The following is a 24,977-nucleotide window of genomic DNA, read 5'->3' on the forward strand; positions in this document are numbered from 1 at the left end:
TGATTAAAAAAAAAAAAAAGGATTTGCAAATTAACAGTTGGATGACTTATATGTTAAAAAGAAAATATTTCAATTAAAATTTAAAACACTCATTCAACCTTGTAATTCAAAAGTTATCCTAAAGTTCTTATTTTAAAAGTCCTCTCTCATTAGAGACTCTCTCATAGTTTTTGGTATTCACTTAAAAAAAAGGATTAAATTCAGTTTACCCCCCTGAACTTTGGGCCTAAAATCAGACTGGTCCCTAAACTTTTTTTTTAATTAGACTGGTCCTTGTACTCTCAAACAACATCATCTGAGTCCAAATTCTCCAAATGTGACGTCATAGGCTAAGTTGGACCCGACAAGGGGGCCCACACTTCAGCTTTTTAAGCCCTGAAGGAGGGCAAAATGGACATTTCCGTTTTAATATAATTTCTAATTTTTATTTTTATTTTTTCTTTACTCTTTCTCTCCCCCCCTCTTCTTCTTCTCCTATATATCGACGACCGCCGCCGTAACACCAAACTGAAATTTCTCACCAACCGTCAGATCATCACACCAAAATCCTTCAAATCATCACAAACCTCATATCCTCACACTCGCGAGATCTTCCACACCCCAATCCAAGCAACTCCGAAAACTCGAACCGGAACCTGCACAGATATCAGATTGGAGCAATTCGGGTTACGCCGGCGATGGAGGAGCCCAGATCCTCATTCTAGCCTAGCCTCTGCTCGCACATCCCACCACCGCCTATCCCTTGCTGCTGTGCTGCCAACCCATACTGGCCTTTTCCCCTACGCACAACCGGCCTGCGCATCGTCCTCCCCTGCAACAGCCCACACCGCCATGATCTCGTCCGGCAATTGAAAATGGTGTCGGAGGTTTTCGGCGTGGAGGTGGATCAGGGAGATCAAGTGGTGGTGGAGGTGGAGGAAGAAGATGAGGGAAAGACTGAGAAAGAGGTTTTCGGTAATATAGATTAGACACTACAAGAAAAATGGCCTTTTGCAAGGAATTTTTTCCTTGTAAAAAACCGAAAATTCGTTGCATTAACCCAAATGCAAGGAATATTCCTTGCATTTGAGTCCTTGCAAAGAGGCCCTTGCATTTGAGCAAATACAACAACTTGAAAATTCCTTGCATTTGGAAAATCATTTGCAAGGAATTTGTCCTTGCATTTTACAATTTAAGGTCCACATTACTGACCATATGTAAGGATAATTCCTTGCATATCAGTCCTTGCATTAAACTATATACAAGGAATTTTCACTATTTTCCCAAATGCAAGGACTAATATACAAGAGGAAATTTCCTTACATTTTTGTAAAAGTATGAGTGTGCAAATATCAAATGCAAGGAAATTTCTTTGCATGTTGGTCTTTGCATTTGCTTTTGCGTAAGCTATTGCAAGGAATTTGAGAACTTCCATTCCTTGAATAATTATTGTTTTTTTTTCTAATTAAATATAAATTGATTTTCCAGCAAATAAAAAAAAACAAAATAAACTGAATATAAAAGAAATTTTCATATTTCACATTAAATAACTGCTACATATATAATGAACTTGTTCATTTGTACATCAAAAGTTAGAAGCTACTCAGCCTACATTAGTTGCACTAATCTAATTAGATGTCCTATATGTGTTGAGACTTTGAGCTGAGTGAGGCACAAGGTCAAAACTCAAGTAAATCCACCACCAAAGTTCTAATATACTAGTTATGTGTCAGCTTACATTACTCAAAAGGGACACATTGGATTTGCTTGAGTATTGCTAGACAGTACCATAATCAAGGTAAAAAGCTATAACTGCACAAAAAGGGACATCAGACCAAAACCCTAGCAAATGCTCACCCAAACTACTCAAGCAAAGTCTTAGAAGTCGGTGCTAGGATGGGGGAAGTCATCCTCACTCATTTGCCCAGGAGATTGCCTCAATAAACATTCCACTTGAGCCTTCAATAGTCCATTTTGTTCCTTCATACTGAGCATGTTAAAGGTAAGTTGGTCAATAAGATCACGCAATTCAGCTACCTCAGAATTGTTGCCACCCCATGCAGATACTCTGCGTATGTTAGAACGTATGTGAGGGACGTTACTAATGCCATGGATCATCCTACCCCTCCTCCCAAGCTCCTTAGCAATTATTGGGTACTCAGCTTCCAAAGTCCGTTTGATAGAATCATGTGCAGTACTCTCGGGTGCCTCTTGGTACAACTTCTCTAAAAGGGAATTCCTCTCAGCCTCCATCTTCTCCTACACAAACAGAATTAACTAGGTAATGCATCCCGCGCGATGCCGCGGGTTTGTTCACTTGCTAAACTTTATACATTCGTTGTACAAATATTTACATAACCAGTAGTGATTTGCAAGCACTGACTTCATTAAAGACTTGAAATAGGAGAAATACACAAAGCAATAGCACACAATTTGCAAGCCCAATTGCATACATTAAATCAAGCACAACATCTATTTCAAAGAAAAGTTCCAGATTTACCAACTATACCTCAAAAGATTAAACTGAGCAGTAGCAAGTTTGAGACTCTGAGCAGGAAACATATTTCTATTTCTTTTCTTACAAAGTTAACAAAGAAAGAGAGAGTTTGCTTTGGCGACAGAAGATAAGAGAGCTGTCGAGGCAGAAAAATGATTCAACCGCCCTTACACCAAGGTAATCGTCACACACTGTGGCTGATGCAGTAAAAGAACACTTTTCCAACCTTTTTCTTGTTCTACATTTTTTTAAAGAGACACTTCCAGGCGATATATCTAATAATAGTCTAATACAAATGCAAACACGAATAAACAGCCACAAACTATCTCCCTACTTCAAACAACCATACAGAACACCGTCACATTAGTACATTAAATGATTCATTTTGTTTCTTTCCCTCTTGATAATTTAGCAAGCAATTAAACATTCTTTCCATAGATGATAATATCATGGTGTCATGTAGAGTCAAAAAGCAATCAATTGCTCTGTAACATGAAAATACATAATGATTAAGCATAGGAACCACATGTTTACAGCTTCAGAGTTTTACTGCTGGAGATTGTGAGTAGCAAAAAGAACAATGTCTTTGCTTCATCAACATCTCTCAGCCTTATTGAGCACGTAAGTTATGAAGGAATCAAAATCCAAATCAAACAAACCCATTTATATCAGTAGGAGTGTAACGAACTAATTTATATCAGTAGCAAAAAGAACAATCTTTCAAAATCCAAATCAAACAAACGCATATATACAAATCCAAACCCTACTGATCTAACACTCCAATTGAAGAAATTAAAATGAATAAATTTCATATTGATGTAACGAACCCCAGTTGTAGAAATCCAAATCAAGCACCGCAATAATTGATGCAACAATCCTAACACAATACAGCCATTAAATGATAATATACCCGCAGTCTAGTAAGAGATTAACGAGCTTAATTTAAAGCCCAAAAGGAGTAACTGAACATTTAAGAGTGGCTTTTGAACTTGAAACTAATTCATGTTTACCTTAGAGGCCACCAAAGCATGTTGCACGTATGGCCGTGCACCCGCTCTGTGAGTATGTTGTTGCATATACCTGTTAGCAGAATTCTTTTCCGCAATCTCCTTCATTATGCAAATAATTATCAATCAAATCTATAAAATTTCAGTTAGAATAATTGAATAATAAAACCAAAGAAATTAATGAATCCATACAATGCAAGACTGGTTGGTGTATTTGTTGACACAAAGCCAATGCCAATGTGAGACAGGTCTCCCATTCCATAAATCTGCACTAGGCAAGTTTGCTCTTCCTAGCTCAGGTGAGCCAAATGCTTTCCATTCCTTCTTTAGTCGAGTCTTGAATTGGGAGTAGGCAGTAGACATTTTGGAATCCACATACGCAACAACAGCTGGATCAATTAAGTCCACCGTAAAGAACACCTGATTAAGAATTGTTAGGTACATCAAATTTACATTTACTTAGGTACACATATACCTATTAGAATTGTTAGTAAATAATTATTTATTTAAAACAAAGAACAAATCCACCTCATTTAGGATAAACTCACCCGCAATTCCTCTCTTAGCAACCTCTTATCATCTTCTTCATCAATATCAGACCAGCCATATTTGCATACTGGTGCCCCACCCAGAACAGTAATTCCTATCTCAGAAGTAAACATTTTAGAAATTGTGTCATCAGAAGGGACATGAATGGTCGGATGAAAGTCAACACGCAGAGGTCCACCATTAGCCTTTATAAGCTCCTGAAGAGCTTTACCACATGATTTACCACGCTTCCTTTTCATGCCAATGCCCACAAAAGGGATTTCTGCAAACAAAAGCCAATTGTATATATTTACCTATCCTATATGCCTAACCTAATTTGCTTTGGGGAAAAAAAAACAAAGAAAAATAGGAAGAAATAGAAAAATCCAAGACAAATACGATCTACCTTGTTGGGTAGGCAGTTGATGAATTGATGGAGCCACGTTAGCTGGTAGTGGCACGTTGGTTTGTGGTGGCAAATTAGCTCTTGGTGGCGTGTTAGCTCTTGCTCGTACATGACTAACATGAGCATGAACAGTAGTTGTTGCTGGCACATTTTTACGCACAGTAGGGGTAGCAAACACATTATCTGTCATAGTTGGCGTTGCTGGCACATTCTCACGCACAGTAGGTCTAGCTGACACATTATTAGCCATAGTTGTTGTAGCTGGCTGTTGAGGTGGAGGCACTTTTTGAACCTTCCTTATCTGCTTCCCTCTCCCTTGAGCCATCTGCAATATGTCAATTACCTTTAGCTCAATTACAAATAAAACAGTTTTCTTAGCTCAAAGAAAAATAAGTACAAGCAGTGCACTAATCATACATAGAATACATTATAAAAAATAACATGTATATTTCATTGAACTTCAACATGAGATATTACCTAGACTAATTGACCACTACCATTATTCTAAATCACTATCTGCCTCACTACCAACTATATCTTCATTTTCATTTGATGATAGTTCATCATCCTCCATAACGTCAACATCATCATTTATGAAATCATTGTCATTCTCTGTGTCAATTAGCAATGACCTATTGGAATCGTCTAAGATTATAGTTTCAGGCTCACCATCATCTCTAACTAACGATGTTTCAATTTCATCATCCTCCATCTGGACTTCCCATTCCATGTTAGTGTCACTATCATCATCATTATTCTCATCACCATTGTTGTCAATGTTATTGTCATCTTCATTATCTTCTTTCTCTGGCACATCCCACACATGTCTAGGTGAATCCTTTGAACAACTTTCCATGGATGACCCAACTTTGGGTCATCGAGATAAAAGACTTGATCTGCTTCAATTGCTAGCACATACGGATCATTCTTGCACCATCGACTATTTATATTAACTATTTATATTATGTATATAATGGGCCACTAATCTTCAAAATTAAGTAATTGAAGGAAATCAAACAAAGTACTTAAAAATATATACCAAGCTCATAATGAACTAAAGACATGTTGAAACTTTTGAACATGTATAAATATTGATAGATAAATAATTCATATCATGACATATTGAGATTGATACTTGAAAAAAGTAGGTAGTGAAATCAAACCTTTTCCTTAGTTTCTTTGAGGACTGCACAAGCTCAATTTAACGACTTCACACAAATGGTTTCAGGAGGATTCTAATGACCTTAATGTTTCCTTGTACTGAAATAATATGTGCAAGATCAAACAGTTAAATTTTGACACAATAAGTATAAGTGACACAATTAAAAAAAAGAAGCAGAGTAATAATCCTTTGGTCTTTCCTAGGAAGTGTCAGTCAATAATCCTTATCATAAACTAAGACATGTCGAAATTGGCTGAGATACATGTAATTAAAGTCTAAGCAATCAAAATTATCTTTATTGAAATACCTGAGCTCTACCCAAAGCAAATGAAGGAATTAGCACTTTTCCCCCACTAGCAACACATGAATGAACCTGCATATAGATCAACAACACAACCACCTTCATAGAGAAATCAATATCTGAAACCAAGACAAAGCTATAACCAAGAAGTTTTACTAGTGTAGAAAACTAATTAAATGAGAAAATGATTTTAGAGGAGTGTCAATTTAACAGCTATTATAATTAAGATGCAAACTCGAAGGCTAGCTCTTCGGCGAGGAGCTGAAAGCAAGCATTAAACATGACCCGTTTTGGTCGCTATACTATGTCCAACCATACATGTGCATTTTTCTCCATTACTACTCACATCCTCTTTGATCCACTGGTCAATTATATCAATCATGCATCAATTTTCCTATTATGAGTAATAACTAAATAAGGACTCAAAGTGTGAAATAGAAAGTCAATGCCCCCAACTCTATCTAATTAAATGTTTAAAGTAACCTCTTGCTTAAGGAACTCATCTGTAACATGCAAGGCAGTTTATAAATCAATTGAAGGTCGGTGTATGAAATTCATCAACTATGACCCAGAATGGTTCAATTATAAATTCTGGGAGCCAGGAAAGAATTCCATACATTTATAGTGGCAAAACTCCATCATAATTTTACATTGATCATACTTCCAAAATATCATAAATAGATACTGATATACTGGTATTCATTATTCAAACACATAGCTCGATAAAAAAAGTGCACAATTTGTCCAAGAGCAGAATGACTGTAAGCCAACCTCAACCTTTATTGTGTGTTTTTCTTTTCTGGTCTATTCATTTCCTCAGTAATTACAACATCTATCATACTTTGGTCAAAAATATCAAATTTTGATTTGAGTACATACTAATTGGATTACTGATCATCCAGACAATAGAGATGAGAGTGCATATGGACCACTACTGCATGCATATCTTTAAAAGTTAAAATGGAAGAGGAAAACAAAAAACTAGGAGCAGGTGGTAATTGATGTCTAATATTGTACTTTTGGCCTATACTCATACATAACTTCAGTTAAAGGAAGCAATCATATAAGCGTAAGTTGTAATTCTGTCATCCCTAAAGCTCAGTTGAAGAAATCGAACACATAGCTCTTCTTGAAGCAAATCCAATGTATTTATCCAAAATAAAAAAATTGAACTTTTGATGGAACCAAGATATCCAATAAACCTACTAGGTTCAAAGATGAGATGTTTAGGATTATCCAGCACAGATGGAAAATACAGGAAGACACTAATTTTAATATCCCTGACACTAAAGAACTAAAATCAACAAGATCCCTCTCACTAAAGTTCATTCTGAAAGTGAGATTCCACATAAAACCTGGAATAATTAGGAGGCTAAGGAAGACTAAGCACGATGATCCAAAGACGTAAAAGCTAGAAAACAGTAACTGAAAGGATGACCCCACAAGGCCACATGACAATTATCTTCCCAAGAGTTAAAATCAGATAGCCCGAAGATATATATATGGGTTTCTACAAACAACCTGGGAATCCCACCTATTAAGATGGCATCCCATACTTGCTATGGGTGACAGTAGCTGCTTATTGAGTTGAAAACATGACCAAAGCTCTTCCTTTGAAGTCCAAAAAATCCAGAGAACATATTCCTATCCCAAAAACAGGGATCAACATCACAGCCAAGCCACAGACTCATGGTTTTGAAACCTTGCCTCTTTGCTTCCCATCAAAATACATTGGCATGTCACTAATACCTAAACTGCGTAATTATAGAATGGTATAAATGGACGATAATAGAAAAACAATTTCAATCCAGCCCGGTCTTTCTTAAAATTCCAAATTCTCTCGATGCTGAATCCTTTATATATGGTTACTTAACCTCACTCTCATTAGTCAATATACACTCCACTCTGTAGGCATTAGACCCTAAAGCACATGTCCTCCTATGACCAACAGCAAATAGTTACAAGACACTAGTGAACAAAATCAACTCAAAAGAGAAAATTATCATGATGACAGTAATTCTGCAATAATTACCTAAAGCTCAGTTGAAGAAATCGAACACATAGACAGAAGCTTTTTATGTCGAGTGGATAGAAGTTCATAGTATGAAGTTTATTTTGTCTTAGCTTGTTTCTTTCACCTAAATATCTTGAACAATTCATCAATCTCAGAATCCCCAAGAACACTTCTCATAAATGAAACCATTTTCGTCTTATAAAAAAAAATGAAACCATTTTCATTCTGCAACTCCCTATTCTGGTAAAGCCAGCAGACCATGAAAGCCCAACACTTTACCTTAATCCTCCTCTCCAACCAAACTAAGCTCATCTAATTTTTCTTACTTTCCCTCATTTTCTCACTTGATTTTCACATAGTTCTTTGTTATAGAGCTTTGAGTTTGCAAAAAGGTATGAACTATATCAAGATCTTTAGCAATTTTCATTCTTTAGATTGTCAAATGATCAATTTTGTATATTTGCAATTGAAAGCTAAATTAACATCGTCAGGCTAATGTTTAGCCAAACTAAAACCCTTTCTTGTTGCTTTTATACAAAGCAAATTCAAAACATTTTCATCACCACCAATCAACAGAGATCATAAAAATCCCAAATTGACTTGTTAAAAGAGAACCCAGAGCACAAAAATAGAAAGCCCATACATCAATTTGCAAGAACATAATTATCAAAGATTAAATCTTCAAGTAGAGAGAGCACAAGAACCTGAATACAACTTTCACCATGTCAATGACATCAAGGACGAGAGAGATGAAGAAATGTCTTCTTCTAATGCCAAAGATGAATAGGAAAATTGATAGGAACAAGAAGCATCGGCGGTACTCGTAAGAGTTCGTCGTCAAATTCTGAGAGAATATCGAGAGCTTTCAGAATTGGTCTTTGGGATATGTGAGAGAAGCTTCCATATGTTTATTTTTCTATTTGATATCGGCAAAGGAAGTAAGGAATTGGGTTCCTTGTTTTTTATTACATACAAGGAATTTTCTCAAATCCTTGCCGTATTAATGTAAACAAAAGAAAGAATTGTACAATTCCTTGTATTAAGTTTTTTTCTTTTTAGCGCCAACTCTCCCGCCCAGATTAATGCAAGGATTGTGAAACATTTACAAGGAATTGTTTGGTTCTAAAATATCTGGAGCCCAAATGCAAGGAAGTTTGCTATTCTTTGTATATTCTCTTAAACAAATACAAGGAACTGTAATATTCTTTGCATACTCACACCAAATACAAGGAACTTTGGCTCTTTGCATATAAACCCCTTGCAAAAGCTCATATTTCTTGTAGTGAGAAGAAGAAGAAGGGGGAGAGAGAGAGAGAGAGAAGAAGAAGAAAAGAAATTATATTAAAATGGAAATGTCCATTATGCCCTCTTTCAGGGATTAAAAAGCTGAAGTGTGGGCCCTCTTGTCGGGTCCAACTCAGCCTATGACGTCACATTTGGAGAATTTGGACTCGGGTGATGTTGTTTGAGAGTACAAGGACCAGTCTGATTAAAAAAAAAGTTTAGGGACCAGTCTAATTTTAGGCCCAAAGTTCAGGAGGGTAAACTGAATTTAATCCTAAAAAAAAATTATGCAAACGAGGGCAGTCCAACCTTGGAATGGACAGTTCAAGATTTGTCGATCATTACTAGAACGTATTATATATAACTTTCAATTCCTTCATGATCTGTCGAACATAACCATAATACTAAGTTTTTAGGAGACAATATGATTGTTACATAAATATATTAGTTAAAATGCATGTGACACGTCAATAAACCCATTAAAATGTACAAACTGGAGATATATGGAGATAACTAAGGTTTTGATCGATGCTATATATGCAATACTAAATATGAGGACACAGACCAAAAAAAAGTAATTATATGAGTACTTGCTGAGGACCGGTCTTGACTTCAATCTAGGGCATGTTCAAGTACTTGCTCTTCAATATTAATAATCACTTCATCAACTTCAAGTATTTGAGGTTGATCTCCATTTCCGTTATATTGGGTGGTTGTGCGAATAAGAATAAAAGTAGGGATGGCTCGAAGAATGTGATAAACAGAGTAGACCATGCGCTTGAACACATTACTGAGCAATGGATACAAAGGATGTAGAATTATAAGTACAGGAAGGGCGACCCAGAAGAACGATGGTGGTAACATGCATGGTAGAGGCCAACAATAAGACACAGAGAGGACCTGAAAAATCTCCAACTCGCAAATGGATCGGTTGGGTTGTGAGAGGAAGTTTCAAAGAGGTAAGAAGAAAGAGCAGAAGAACAATGACGAGAAATAGAAATGCCATTTTCATAAATGGAGATTTATTTTGGGGAAAAATGTCAAGTTCTAAAGCATAATCACCAGGTTTTTTGTCTTGGGAGGTTAGGAAGAGAAGGGTGAGGTTTATGAGTGGTGGAACTACATATCTCATATCTATCAAACAATGCATCTTTTCTATCTCATTATACAGTTTGGAGAGTCTGATCATGTGGAGGACGCATATTTATAGGCATTGAGCGACATAAATTTCCAGAGACCAAATAATTAAGTAAAATTAAAAGACTAAACTTTATCTTATCAAATCAGAATTCTACCTAAAGTTTCTTGACAATTTTTTTATAAAAACAGCAGCTAATAAAATTTTCTCTTGACCCTATAATTCTATAAACTTTATTTCTAACTTTGTCCAGTACTTGTGTCTGACAGTATGCATTAACTTTTTGTTGGGATTATCATAATTTATGGCTAGTGCTCGATGGAGTAAGATTTCAAACTTTCTGATGAGATGGATTATCATAATTTTTGTTAATAATGATAATTTGTAAATTTATCTGATGAGATGGTTGCCTCGACATGTCTATCAGTAGTAGACTCTACTGCCCTTTGTACAAGTGCATCAATTTCCACCAGTAAATCTGATCTGGCAAATGCTTTGGTTCAGGAAATGAGAGATGAGAAAGAGGAAATTCCTTCTAGGGTTTATCAGTTCAATTCTTCCATCAACTTTGATTGATGATGCTCTAAAGACATACAAAAGAATGCAGGAGTTGAAAATTCACCCCACTGAGTAAACTTTTACCTATATGATAAATGTGTATTCTTCTCTAGGAATGTTCCGTAATATCACATTCTTGTGGGGGGACATGAAGAGGAATATGGATAATGGAAATTTGGTGGTAAGCAGGGATCTGTATGAGTACCTGCTACTGAACTTTCTCCGTGGTGGTTACTTTGAGAGAGTCATGGAGGTCATTAACTATATGAAGGAGCACAGCATGTTTGCTGACAAGTGGATGTACAGAAGTGAGTTTTTAAAGCTTCATAAGAATCTTTATAGGAACTTGAAGGCATCAGAAGCCAGAACGGATGCTCAGAGAGGAAAAGAGTTGAATATGTCCAGGCATTTAGGAAATGGGCGGGCATTGATTGAATTTCCAAGAGAAGCTTAAAGTACCTGGGAAATTTACTGCAAGATTTTTGCTGCTGTGCCTTTTGGATTAATATCAAGTGAATAGCGGATAACTGAAAAGTCAACAGGAGATTAAATGAAATCTGCATAATGAGTGAAAACCAAAGAGCCATTTCTGGTGCATTATGAGTCTATTTTCCTTAAACCAATTGCCTTATCTGCCAGTTTCCTTTTTGGAACATTTTGCAACATCGAAGAGTGAAAATCCTCTCACACATGAAATCAAGTCTTCTAATCCGGAATGTCTGGAAGAAGTCTAATGATCATGCAAGCTGGTGCTAATCAATCTATGAAAAGATATGTAGAGACACATCTCGTGTTTTTTACTAGCAACAAATGTTAATTGGCATTATGACGGTATGTATCTACCATCTTGCAAATGCTCCAATCATGAGATATTGTGTTCTCTTTGCTGCTTGACCACTGCTCCGTATTTGTACAGAGTGAGTCAACGACGATGCATGAAGAAGTTGTATAGCGGTATAGCCTTACACAGAAATGCAAGGCTGCAATATATCTGTCTTGGAACATGGTGCAATATATGCCTTCTTACTTTGTCTCCCCTTGTGCCAGAGTCCTTTTGTTCTAGTTTAGTAGGTGGTCCACCGATTCTGTTATAGTTGTTGGTATTTGACCAAGGAGGTTCACGATCGATGGTCACTTGAGTGATGATCACTCTTAATAACTACTTGAAAACAGCTCAACTTCATGTCATTACTTCTGTAGGTTATAATAGTTTCTTCAGGGATCTACTTATGGTGCCATTCGAAATCATAAAACATAGGCATAGGTTTAAGATCTTTTCTATCCCAAAAGAACATAACTTGGATTGATTTTTATTCTTTTTTTTATCAGATATGATCGAATATTGGATACAATTAACCAAACCAGAGAGATTTTCAACTCGATTTTTGTTAAATTGAAAGCAGTCAAAGTAACTGGAAGAAAACAAAGCTTGCTGGCATGAAATCAAAGGCAAGTATTGGCTAAAATGAAAAAACATGAGAGCAGGCCCAAAAGAAATATTATTGTTTGTTCAAAACAGATCCCGCCAGTAGAAGGCTCCATATTAGATTTGTTAATTTATTCAGCAAATGGGAGACTTTTGTAATTGGAATTGTAATTTATTGAATTTAATAATTAATTTACAAGAACAAACATTTCGTCCTTGAAACCATATAGGCATATACAAAGTACAACTCGCTTAGAAAGTAACAGGAGGAAGCACAACGCCTCTTCTTAAATTAACCTAAGGAACGACTCCATCGGAGAAACGCATGGATGATCGATCATCTTACCATATTAGCTTTGCTGGGAAGTACTTGTTAATAAGGGATAAATAGTAAGGCTTGACCTTGTCTACATCAACTTGAACTTTGCTCTTGCTATACGCAGAGGTCATATTTCTTAAAAATATGAAGCCACTTCATATTCTCTCTGTCTTCCTTGTTCATTAGGTGTGTATATGCCCCTGCCTTGTGTAGAGGATTAAATGAGTGGTACCGTATAACAAACAATCCAGCCTCCGGCAAAGTTGTCCCATTTTCCTTGGCAACCATGTACATGTAGTCATGATGACCCCATGAGATCATCACATTTTCTAGTCCACATCCTTCTTTGTAAATTCCATTCTTGGTGTTGTACGCAGGATTTTTGGAATCCGGATTGTCCTTGAAGTACTGCAAAAGCAAATTAATTTGATGCAACGTAATTGATCATTAATGTAATTACACATTTCCAAATTCATGTCGACTCCTATTTTTCGTGAGTAATGTTATTTCCAGATGTTCATTCTTAACCCTCATGCATGCATTTTAAGTCACACTTTACGTTTACATTATGATTGGATTAAGGGTTAAGGCTATTTATGTTCTGTCGATATGAGTTTATCATCTTTTTCTTATCATTAACATTCCTCAATGTACTTCAAAAGGGGAAAAAGTTCTGCAAACTAAATATTAGAGGAATACCTTGTGGTGAACGATGGACTCATCAAAAGCACACCCAAGAGGATGTGTGTCTCCAACAACAGCCCATATTGAGGAAGTGCTCCAAACTTAGGAAGAAGAAGCACTTTCCTGAGATCATGAATGAGAGCAGTAAGGTGCAGCCAATCTTGACTCGGGTAGTCTTTTCTACTTGCCTCAGCTGTTTGCAACAAATGCTGAATTTGGGGTTCATCCAATTCCGGGTCACTCTCATCCACAACCTCATTCAGGAGCTCACAACATTCCCATATGCTCATTTCCACTCTATCTAATTTTTTGTACTCCTCTCTCGTCTTTTTTACAAAATCATACGTTTGGTTAATGTGGTTCTGTAGGTACAAGTTTTCATCAACTTGGTGTGTTGGCATTCCCATAAAAAACGGGAAAGTATCTTTGCAGTTTAATGGGTTTAATATCTTTTATTTATTTGAAGATATTTTTCTGTGTGTAAAAGGGTGTAATTGATTTCCCAAATATTCTAGGTTTGGTGTCTTTAATTGGCCATCTTTAAAACAAAAGTTTGTTTCCTTGTAGAAATGTTATTACGGTAAAAATCTGTTTGTTTGTGGGTTGGGACGGCACCTATTCATATATATTGAAAAAGAAGGACGGTGATAGGCGATAAGCAAAGCAAGAATCAGTTTGGAGCTCTTGTATGCTTGAGATTGATTTTGTCATAAGAGTCAAATGGACTTGTTCCATGCTTAAGTGTCTTGGTCGTGTTTTTCATATGTATAAATTCTCTTGAGATCAGTAGAGAGGTTGTGAAGAAAGAAGAGCGATATCTGGCAATCGTTCAAGTGAAGAAGGTCGTCAAGATTCAAGACAAGCACCACTCTAGTGAGTCTAGAGATTGTAGCTGCGTAAAGAGTTATATGTGTTTGTAAAGAACATATCTTTCATCATAAGTTAATTCTTATTTTGGGTTCTCAAGAGTAAGAGCCCCGTAGTGTTTTTAATCTCATGTTTGAAGTTTTCACTGCATGACCAAAAATCTGGTATTCTGTTTATTATTTTTGGTTTCTACCCAGTAAGGATTGATACGTGCCTTGCAATCCCCATTTTCCAGAAAAATGTTTCATCCTTGTATCATCAATTGGCATCAGAGTAGGTTCTAAAGCTTTTTTTGTAGATCCGAGGACATGATGGAACATGAATATAACAGAGCCTCCAGTTCGATAAACTGCCCCCCTTTGTTTGATGGTGAAGATTACTCACAATGGAAGATCATGATGAGGGCATTCCTCTACTCTCAGAATGAAAATATGTGGAATATAGTTGAGACTGGATGGGAACACTCAACCAAGGCTGAAGACTCAAAGAAAGTAGAAGGGACATCTGCAAGAGTTCTTAAGCCTAGGAAGGAACTGATAGAAAAGGAAGTTCGGAATAGAATTTGTGATTTCAAGGCACAAAATTCCTTATACACAGCTTTATCCAAGAAGGAGAGGGTGAGAATCAGCCATTGTGACACCTCTAAACAAGCAGGGGATCTTCTTCAGGTCACTTATGAAGGAAAATAAAAAGGTTAGAGGTCAGAAGCTTCAGAGACTTGTCTTGGAGTTTGAGAACATGCAAATGGGGGAGGATGAATCAATAGATGAATTTCCTGCTCGTCTTATGAACGTGAAAAGTCAGTGTCACAATTTTGGTGATCCTTTTGAAGAGCATCGGACTGCATGTGAAGAAAATTATTAGGTCTCTTTCATCAAAATTTCAATCCAAACAAACAGCTATAGAGGAGACTCAAGACCTGGACACCTATTCTCTTGACGAACTGATAGTGTTAGCATTAAAGCCACCCTCAAGTGCAAGAGGTACAAGTTATAGAATAGGAGATTAAGTAAGGATGTCAAACCCACGAGGATTGGTAAATCCTTTCCAGCCTAGGGAAAACCTAAGGAAAAAGTAGAAGAATATGCAAATGTACAATCACAAACAAAGGCTCACAAGTGAACCAAAGTTCATGGTGAGTATGTGCAAGATGGTGTGTAGAGATTTGATTTTGATTTTGAGATTGGTTTCTATTCAAATTGAAACAATGAAAGCAACTAATATAAACTAAGCTAATTATCAAATTAAACAAGTTGTTATCAAATGGATGGGAGTTAGGGCATCGGGTTTCACATTTTGCCTCCCTTGCAAGCATTAAAGCAATTGAATATGAATGATACAAAACTAATCGTCCAACTACCCTCTTAGCATCCGGATAGGACTACTAAGGCTTAAACCCCTTTCATTTTATTAACTCTAACCGGATAAGTCTAGAGCTAACTACCTAGAAACAAATTCAATTACCGGATAGGTCTCAATCCTTTGCCCCTAAATGCATAAAGCTTAGAGTTTAGGTAACCAAGCAAGCAAACCAATCCTATCTCTAGGTGATTTTAGCTCACTACCCTCACATGCACACATGGTGTGCTTTCATGCTCCCTTTTTGCCTAAAGGTAATCAATCTCTAGGAAAAACTTCATGTCATGGCAAACACATAACTCAAATTGATTAGGTCTAAGTAATGCATTCAACTATTGACTTAGCATGTGAGAATGACAACATGAATTTGCATCAATTTATAAACAAAAGCATCAATCCAAGCAAGTTTGGCTAGGGCTTTCAACCCTGGCCCTAACTAGTTCACTACTCACACATAGCTAGATACACAAGCTTCAACATTCTATTAAACATCAAATACATAAAGAGATAGGGAGTAAAGGGTGACTATTGATGATGCCGGAAGAGGTGGTGGAGATGGGTCTCTAAGAACATGATGTGGTGGTAGTCACCTCCTTCTCCTTGCTCCAAGATCTTGATATTGGTAAGAATAATGAAATTTGGGATCTCTAAGATGAGTTGTGGTGTTAAGTGGTGGAGGAATGGAGGTTGTAGTAGAGGACAAAGGAGGTTTTAGAGGTGGAGATGGTGGTTTTAGTGGTGGAAATGGTGGTCTCTTCTCTAGAGAGAAAATAGATCTTGAATAGGATGAAGATGATTGAATAGAGTCAAGACTTCTGAATAATTGGTCTTTGGCATCTCTTTGATTGCTATGTATGTCCTCATTGGTCCCAAAGTGTGCAAGAGATGCTCTTACACCATTGTCCCCCAAATGGTCCCAAATTGGCAAGGTGACAAAAGGTCAAGGTGTAGGGAGATATTTGAATTTCAAGTGATGGGATATTCTCACAACCATAGTCCTCCTTTGCTGGAGGAAAGGCCCCCCATGAGTGGCGGCTCACTAGAAAAGTTTTCCGTAAAAATCGCCGGAAAAGTTTGCCTGAAAAATCACCGGAAAAGTCGATTTGCAGTTTTCTTCCAATCTCCGTGTCTTCTTCCCCTAGCTTCAAATCTCTGCATTTCAAGCCTCAAATAGTCATTTTATTCTCAATGCAAGGTTTCCTACAAATAAAAGGAAATGGATTAAAAAGGGTAAAATAGCATGGAAGACAAATCAATTTTCATAATTATGGGGCACAATTGCATAAGTAATTTGTGACTCAACAGATAGGTAATCTCAAAACCTTTGAGATGAGGATCAAGCCTGAGAAAAAGGTAAAAAATGTTGCTTTCTCTTCTTTTAAAAAGAAAGATTATATTGTTGATGATTCTGTGGATTTAGCTTTGTTTACTAAAGAGTTCAAAAAAAATTTTAAAAACAAAAACTCTTCTGGAAACTCATCGAAAAAATTTCCTAACAAACCTAAATGCTTTGAGTGTGGTGGAATTGGACATCTTGCTGCCGATTGTGGCAACAAGAAATATAATTCACGTGGTAACAAGGCTTTAAAATTCACATGGAGTGATAGTGATGAAGGCTCTCTATCTGACAATGAAGAGGTAAATCTTGCTCTTACTTCCTCTCTTAATATTGATTTTTCTGATGGTTCTGACTTGGAAGATAATACTCTTGATGAAGAAACAAATGAAAAGTGTAAGCAATTGTATAATGCTTCAAAAATTGTTCTTCGAAAAAATAACAAACTTGAAGAAGAAATTGAATCATTGAGAGTGGAAAAAGAAAAGATTGAGCAAAAATTTGAAACTTCTTTAAAAGAATTGGATGAAGAACGTACTGACCTTGTTTGTAAGATTGAAGTTTTGAAGGGTGATGTCAAGTCTAAGGATTGGGACAAGGAACATGGTGATCTAATTAACAAAATTAAAGTTTTGCAGGTTGAAGTCAAGGCTCAGTCCACTCTAAATGTTTCACTAACCCTTGAAAATGAGAAATTGTAGGATGAGCTATTAATGAAAGTCAAGGAAAGCTTCAACAAGTTTTCTATAGGGTCTGAAAAGGTCTCTAAGATGATTGGATTTGGTAAATCTCATTGCAACAAAGAAGGTTTAGGTTATGAAGGTGAGTCTTGCAAGCCTTTAACCGTTGTGAAAGGTGTGGAATGTGAAAGATCATTGGATCAGTCACAAGCTTCAAATAAAAATGATTCTAGTCCCAAGTTTCCCACAAGATCATAGGCAAATTTAGCCCTTCAAACCCATCAAAAATGTGCTCAGGTAAGTTCTGGCAGTCACAAGTCTGTGCGTCAACCCAGGTACGTTCATAACTCTAAAAGCTCTACTCCACTTGTCATTATTGTGGAAAATTGGGACACATACGTCCTAGGTGTAGCATATTTTGCACGGTCACTAAAAATCAGAGAAAAGCATAAAAAATTAGCCCAACTGCATCGCTACAAGTTGAGCTGAAAGAGAATCTGAAGTTGATTAACAGGATTGCAGAGCGTATTGCAATCCCCAAAGAGCAGAAGTTGAAGCAAAAGCAAATGTGGATTAAAAAATGTTCAAATAATCATTTTTCTGCTCATACGGATAATCTTGATAATATGTTTGAGCTTGCTTTCGTTCCTACTGAACACAAATTGGCTAATTCATTTACTAGTTAGGCCTTTAGACAGAACTCAATTTGAATCACTTGGAAGCACCATTGTTGGATGCTCTAAGTATTGATACTCTCATTTCGCTTGATCCATTTTGCATGCATTTATATTGTATGTTTTCATCGTAATATAGGTGCATTATTATCTTTATCATAATATAGGTGCATTATTAGTTTTGTCTCTGCAATGTTTAGTTCAGTTTCTGGAAATTCAGGATTGAAATGGTGGTTTGTATCTCCGAGTGTGTGACATATTATTTTGAACTTAGATTGACAAGGGCTGCACTCTTTTCCTTAAATCTGTGTGTAATGAGGTGCCTATCACGTTTTTATTTTGCTCTTGCATCACTCTGTAAGTGTGAGCTTGAACAACATATTCTCTATCACCTTGAATCCTCACATGCACAAATACTCTAAGTGGTGGTAAGTCATATTTGTTGGTTGGCCTGTTCTCAATACTCTTGTACGAATTATTTCCTTACTTTTGCTGCTCCTTAAAAAGAAAAAAAGAAAAAAAGAAAAAAAGAAAAAAAGAAAAAAAAAAGGAGAATGATTTATGGAGCATGGCCAGGCTATTCCCAAAGTAAACGAGCCTCGGTCGTGACGAACGATATGAGGATTGGGAAGAAACAGGAATGATATGGTCACCCCGGTGGATTGTGAAGCTATTAACTCGAGTAGATGTGCTCTTTGGGATGTCCTTGTTACATCTAGTACCCTAAAGTCATCTGACTTGGGAGCTGCTAGCATAATACTCATTACATGGGTTGTAATCTTCTTGAGCAAAAATGCTACTTTGTGTGAAAGGCCAAAAGAAAAATTCAAAATCATGCCCACACGGTGTTATAAGGGGGGAATAAAGTTTATGTGCTTAAATGTGTTTCGTATGTGAGCGTTGCTTTTCAGGTTTCCACAAATATTACACACCCCATCTTGAGATATGTTCACTCTTCACAACAAGAGGTATAGAATACTCGATAACCCTCTATCTTACCTTGTGATTGTCGGAATCAATTCACTCTTGTGAACTTATTTTATTGCACTCTTGTTTATGGTTATGTGGTATTGCTATTGTTGGAAAAGCTATGCGAATTAAATCTGTTCTTAGCATTTGGATACAAACCCACTCATTGTGTATTTGCATTTCCTTCTTGCATCTTTCATAACATGATCACACTTAGGGGGAGTATTATTACTTAGACTATCTTCCTCTAATTGATTCGACTTGGGCTAGTGTCTACAGTGCTTCATCTATTTGTGATCCTCCTTCTACATTGCTTCTGCTACGTAAGTTACTTTTATCATTCCTATTCAAAAAAGGGGAGAAAGTAGATTCATAACTGTGATAACGTTATTCTATTTATGCATTTTAACCAATGTGTGAGAAATGTTTTAGGAATGAATGCATGAAGAGTTGTGATGTTCCTCCTGTACTTATTGAGAGGGAGAGTTTGTCCTAATTTATGTTTTGTATAGGAATGCCAAAGGGGGAGATTGTAGGTACAAGTTTTCATCAACTTGGTGTGTTGGCATTCCTATACAAAATGGGAAAGTATCTTTGCAGTTTAATGGGTTTAATATCTTTTATTTATTTGAAGATATTTTTTTGTGTGTAAAAGGGTGTAATTGATTTCCTAAATATTCTAGGTTTGGTGTCTTTAATTGGCCATCTTTAAAACAAAAGTTTGTTTCCTTGTAGAAGTGGTATTAGGGTAGAAATTTGTTTGTTTGTGGGTTGGGACAGCACCTATTCATATATATATATATTGAAAAAGAAGGACGGTGATAGGTGATAGGCAAAGCAAGAATCAGTTTGGAGGTCTTCTATGCTTGAGATTGATTTTGTCATAAGAGTCAAAGACACTTGTTCCATGCTTAAGTGTCTTGGTCGTGTTTTTCATATGCATAAATTCTCTTGAGATCAGTAGAGAGGCTATGAAGAAAGAAGAGCGATATTTGGCGATCGTTCAAGTGAAGAAGAAGGTCAAGATTCAAGACAAGCACTACCACTCTAGTGAGTCTAGAGATTGTAGCTGCGTAGAGAGCTATATGTGTTTGTAAAGAACATATCCTTCATCATAAGTTAATTCTTATTTTGGGTTCTTAAGGGTAAGAGCCCCGCAGTGTTTTTAATCTCATGTTTGAGGTTTTCACTGCGTGACCAAAAATCTGGTGTTCTGTTTATTATTTTTGGTTTCTGCCTAGTAAGGATTGATACGTGCCTTGCAATCCCCATTTTCCAGAAAAACGTTTCTTCCTTGTATCATCAAGTTCAAACAATAAAATTCCTCCACACCTTTCTGCGTCTCACTTTCTGCATTATAATCCCTGCAGTGTAGCAATTTATTATACATAGTCAGACATTATATTAATAACATGTCAAACTTTAGTTTTTTTTTATACAACATGTCAAGCTTTAGTTCATCATGGAATATCGAACCCGTTGTAAACATAAAACCATGATGCTAGGTTTATCATATGAATTAATAGTACATGTACCTGAATGACTGGCCAAATGCATTGATTTTAGGAGCAACAAATGCATCACTTGATTTCACGACTTCATTGTTTCGTTTAGGCTATGTTTAGTATGGCTGGGCTTTTCAGAAAAGCTGGCTTCTGCTTATTTCTGAGAATAAGTGGCTGAAAAGCAAAGCAGCTGAGTGTTTGGTAAACTGGCTTTTTATAAGTGCTGTCAGTGGCAAAAGCAGTGGCAAAGTGTTTGGTAAACTCAAACTGGCTTGTGCTTTTTATTGTAGAATGACCAATTTAGACATGAAAGATTATTTTGCCTTGATAAATGTTGTTCAAATGCTCTTATTATCATTATTTTAATCTTTATTATGTCCTTATAAATTTTATAAATCATGATGACCATATGATTAATATTGGACGATTTTAAAGCAAGAGTGAGAAATCAATTGTTTTGAATATCGTGATCTTCTTTTCTCACAAAACATCAATGTGAAAATACAATTTCCAATTTTCACTACTCATTTCCATAATGGTGAGACACGAAGAATCGTTTTGGTTCCTAAAGCAAGTAAAAAGCATTCAGAACGTGCATATATAGAGAAGAGATCAATTTATCGAGATGAACAACATGCACTCTATATGAGACATGTTGCATGAAGTTCACCTGATTCATAAGGAGGGTCTGACATTTGTTCAAATCCAACATAAACAACTTGAGCAATCATGGAGCTTGAAACCTTCTATAGGTAGTTTATTCATTGACTTAATTAGCTACTGTAAAACCTATAAGATTAAGCAAAAAGAAATACAGCTAAACGGGGAGGCCAATTGAACATAGTAAATTTATTTCTCTTTGGATCTCAAAAGTTAGACACAATAAATACGAAGAAGAAAAAAAAAATTGTAAATCTCAACAGCCTCTACAACTTAAATGGCTTATGACAAAAGGTACAAAATAGTTGTGAAAGAACTTATCCACTACAGTTTGAAATCACTTCCTACACAACCTTATCAAGATAAGGAGCACAAAATTCTTCCCCTCTTGGATGTACTACTAGCCCCACCAAATGCAGCAACTCTTGCTGTGTTGATCCAACCCAAGTATGCTCAAGTACCTACAACACACCCACAGGACCAGTAAGTTGATATGTAACATTCAATACTCAAATAAGTGAATGTTAAAGGATGGATAGCCCAACACTAGAAATCATACATCATAATTGAATGGACAGTTCTAATCATAGCAGTCACCATTCTTTCAACGACTTATACATATGACTTTCATAGACCACCACCACAGTCCATAAGGATGATCAGAAACAATATATAAAGCAAGAGGGAGAAATCAATTGTTTTGAATGTGGTGATCTACTATGAGAGTCAAACTTTCAGTAAAATATAACACAAGCAAAAGAAAGATGCAAATAGTGCAAAAGAACCAATGCTATGAGAGTCAAACCTACAATCAAATGTTATACACCACTGAACCAATGCTTTTATCAAACCAGTAACCTAATTCATACCTACATTAACACATCACCAGGACATCAGAAAACATTCCAATTTATCACAATTGCTTTTATATCGATCCTTGTATAGTTTCAACATTGAGATGCTTTGATGGAGAAAATATATTTAAATTATGACCTCATTCATGGAAGTATTAATACCTGAAAAGCTAAATATGTACCTTTATGCCTTCAGAATCAGCCCATGCTTTCAACACATCTGGCTCAGTACTGATTCTCCAGGAATGAGATCATAATCTCCTAGTATATGTTCAAATTGGTAGTGTAGTGATCATCTCGGAAGAATGAATGGTACACAACTCAACTAATACCAAATGGCATATCAACCAATTAAAACATCAAACTCAACTAATACAGGATAATTTCGGTTATGAGCTTTAATGCTGGTGTATATAAATTTCTCACCTTCCGCGGCACCATTCCAAGAAGCTCCATCATCAATGTCAGAGGGTTAAAGATTACTATGGTCAGCTCCCCTGACTGGAGGTCATACTAATATTATTGCATAGAGATGCAAATGAAGCACTTTCTTAATCAGAGTAGAAACTCCAATCCATCTGAACCAAAATTGATTTCCATAGATTGAGAAATATTTACACTATTAATCAGAAACGAGGAGAGCTGAGTCCTATATAAAATACTTGAGATTTACCACTGGTCCAAAAGCATCAACTTTTTCCAACTCCTTCCAGATATGATGGTCATATATCTCTAAGAGTCTTTCGACTGGAGAATGACCTTCCATATAACAAAGAGCTACATGCCACCAATTGTGTGTGAGCCTGATAGTTGTAACACTCTTTAGCATCTAAATCGCACTTGAAGAAATAAAATTTTAAATTGATTCATCCCAATACACATACATAAATGACACACAAGAATCCCATGATGATGAGCATGATTCCATGAACTCTACTGCTTCTTTAAAACGACACTCCATCTGAACCAAAATTGCATCATATTAAGGAACCAACCTTCGTGAATAGATACAAATCACAACACCCAGTATATATATGCTACAAATCACAATCCCTACCACTCATATCCCTAAAACCCAGAACAAATTGATCTCAAATATTCATCAAAATTAAAGAAATTTGAAACTGAAATAGATAAAGAACTAACCTGAATCAAATTGCCAAGCAACTTGCTTGATTGAGGCTTCGATTTCCAACCCGGAATCGTGATGAGAAGCTAGGTGATGCGGCATCAGAGGGAGAAGAGATTGATGCGGCGTCTCTGATGAGAGGTGAGGTGATGCGTCTACGTCTAGATAACAATCGAAGAGATGGGTTTCATGGCAACGAGTAATTGCATCAACCAATGAAGGGTATGTTAACGTTAGTGATCCATGGGATCTCTAGTTAGCTTTTATAGAGAGAGAGAGAGAGAGAGAGAGAGTGACACGAGATGTATAGTGGTTCTTCTCCCGCCTTAGTGGGAAACTACATCCACTTGAATGTTACACTAGTGTGTTGAGCCTTGCAGCCCAAGGGGATTACAAAAGATGTCATGGGGTCATGAGTAAGTGGGAAGGAGTCTCCTTTTATAGGGGAAGGAGGCTCCCTCATTTACATTTTCTTAGATGTGGGACTCAAAGTTACTATTCTAGTCTAGAGAAGCATATTATGGAGGCAACTTGGCAAGGCCGGGAAGGTGGCTTCCCGGCGACGGATTTGCGACTTCCGGATACCGTAGCGTAGCTTGAACATAGGGCTACAAGATGCAAGTAGCGGTTGGGCCTCACCATGGCTTGTGGGTGTCCCAAAGAGCGTGTTACTTATGCTTGGTGAGATAGCAAACTAGTCTTGCTAGTAGAGGTATCTACAAGTCCCCGAAGTCCCCAAGTAAGAGGAGCTTCTTGGTTGGGGAGTTATAATCATGAAGTCATCAAGCATAAGTAACCGGGCAGTACGGAGCCCCTACAATTCCCCGAACTCCGTAAGCAAGAAGGGACTCGTTAACCTGCAAAACAAAGACAAAAAAAACAGGCATATGTAGGATGCTCGTTGCATTGGGCAACAAATGTGAGTTGCACCGATATGCGTTGGCATATATATATATATATGAACGTACGGGATGCGTGATACATGTTGATGTATACACGGGAATGGCACCGAGTACGATCGATTATGGTGTACAAACTCGAGAGCGCGTATGGTCGTGTGAGCATATGGATTGCATATGATAAATGTAAGTTGTACGAGCGCTGTGAAGGTAAGCGTTTGCAATTTGTGAATGATGAATACGTGAACGCTTGTCTGTTTGGTTGTCGCTCGTATTAATGGAACGCGAAAAGAATTCAATTTGTCGCAAGCGACAAATGGTAGAAGAATTCAATGTTCCATTAACGTGTGGTGTGTCGAGTAGACATGTGTAAAGCTCGAGGATTGCCGGGAAGGCATGAGCGGCAATCTCTAGGGTGCCGGGAAGGCATGAGCGGGAGCTCGTGAGCAAAAGCTCGAGGGTTGCCGGGAAGGCATGAGCGGAAGCTCGAGGTTGCCTGGAAGGCATGAGCGGTAAGCTCTGGGGTGCCGGGAAGGCATGAGCGGAAGCTCGGGGGTGCCAGGAAGGCATGAGCGGAAGCTCGGGGTTGCCAGGAAGGCATGAGCGGAAGCTCGGGGTTGCCAGGAAGGCATGAGCGGAAGCTCGGGGTTGCCAGGAAGGCATGAACGGTAAGCTCGGGGGTGCCGGGAAGGCATGAGCGGAAGCTCGGGGTTGCCAGGAAGGCATGAGCGGTAAGCTCGGG

The 24,977-nt window shown here is 37.2% G+C and overlaps 1 protein-coding gene and 1 pseudogene across 1 annotated transcript; both read right to left on the reverse strand.

Moving 5' to 3' along the window:
* Positions 1 to 1,728: 1,728 nt before the first annotated feature.
* On the reverse strand, positions 1,729 to 5,671 carry LOC112180321. The gene is made up of 6 exons (XM_040511380.1): positions 5,581 to 5,671; positions 4,418 to 4,742; positions 4,032 to 4,294; positions 3,676 to 3,903; positions 3,487 to 3,585; positions 1,729 to 2,238 (listed from the first exon to the last, which is right to left on the reverse strand). Exons 2-6 carry the CDS (start codon positions 4,740 to 4,742, stop codon positions 1,858 to 1,860), a joined length of 1,296 nt encoding a protein of 431 aa, XP_040367314.1. The 5' UTR covers positions 5,581 to 5,671; the 3' UTR covers positions 1,729 to 1,857.
* A 6,971-nt stretch (positions 5,672 to 12,642) lies between these two features.
* Positions 12,643 to 21,424, reverse strand: LOC112177631 (annotated as a pseudogene).
* Between the last annotated feature and the right edge of the window lie 3,553 nt (positions 21,425 to 24,977).

This window comes from Rosa chinensis, chromosome 7 (assembly GCF_002994745.2).
Source record: "Rosa chinensis cultivar Old Blush chromosome 7, RchiOBHm-V2, whole genome shotgun sequence".
In the NCBI taxonomy this organism is placed as follows: domain Eukaryota; kingdom Viridiplantae; phylum Streptophyta; class Magnoliopsida; order Rosales; family Rosaceae; genus Rosa; species Rosa chinensis.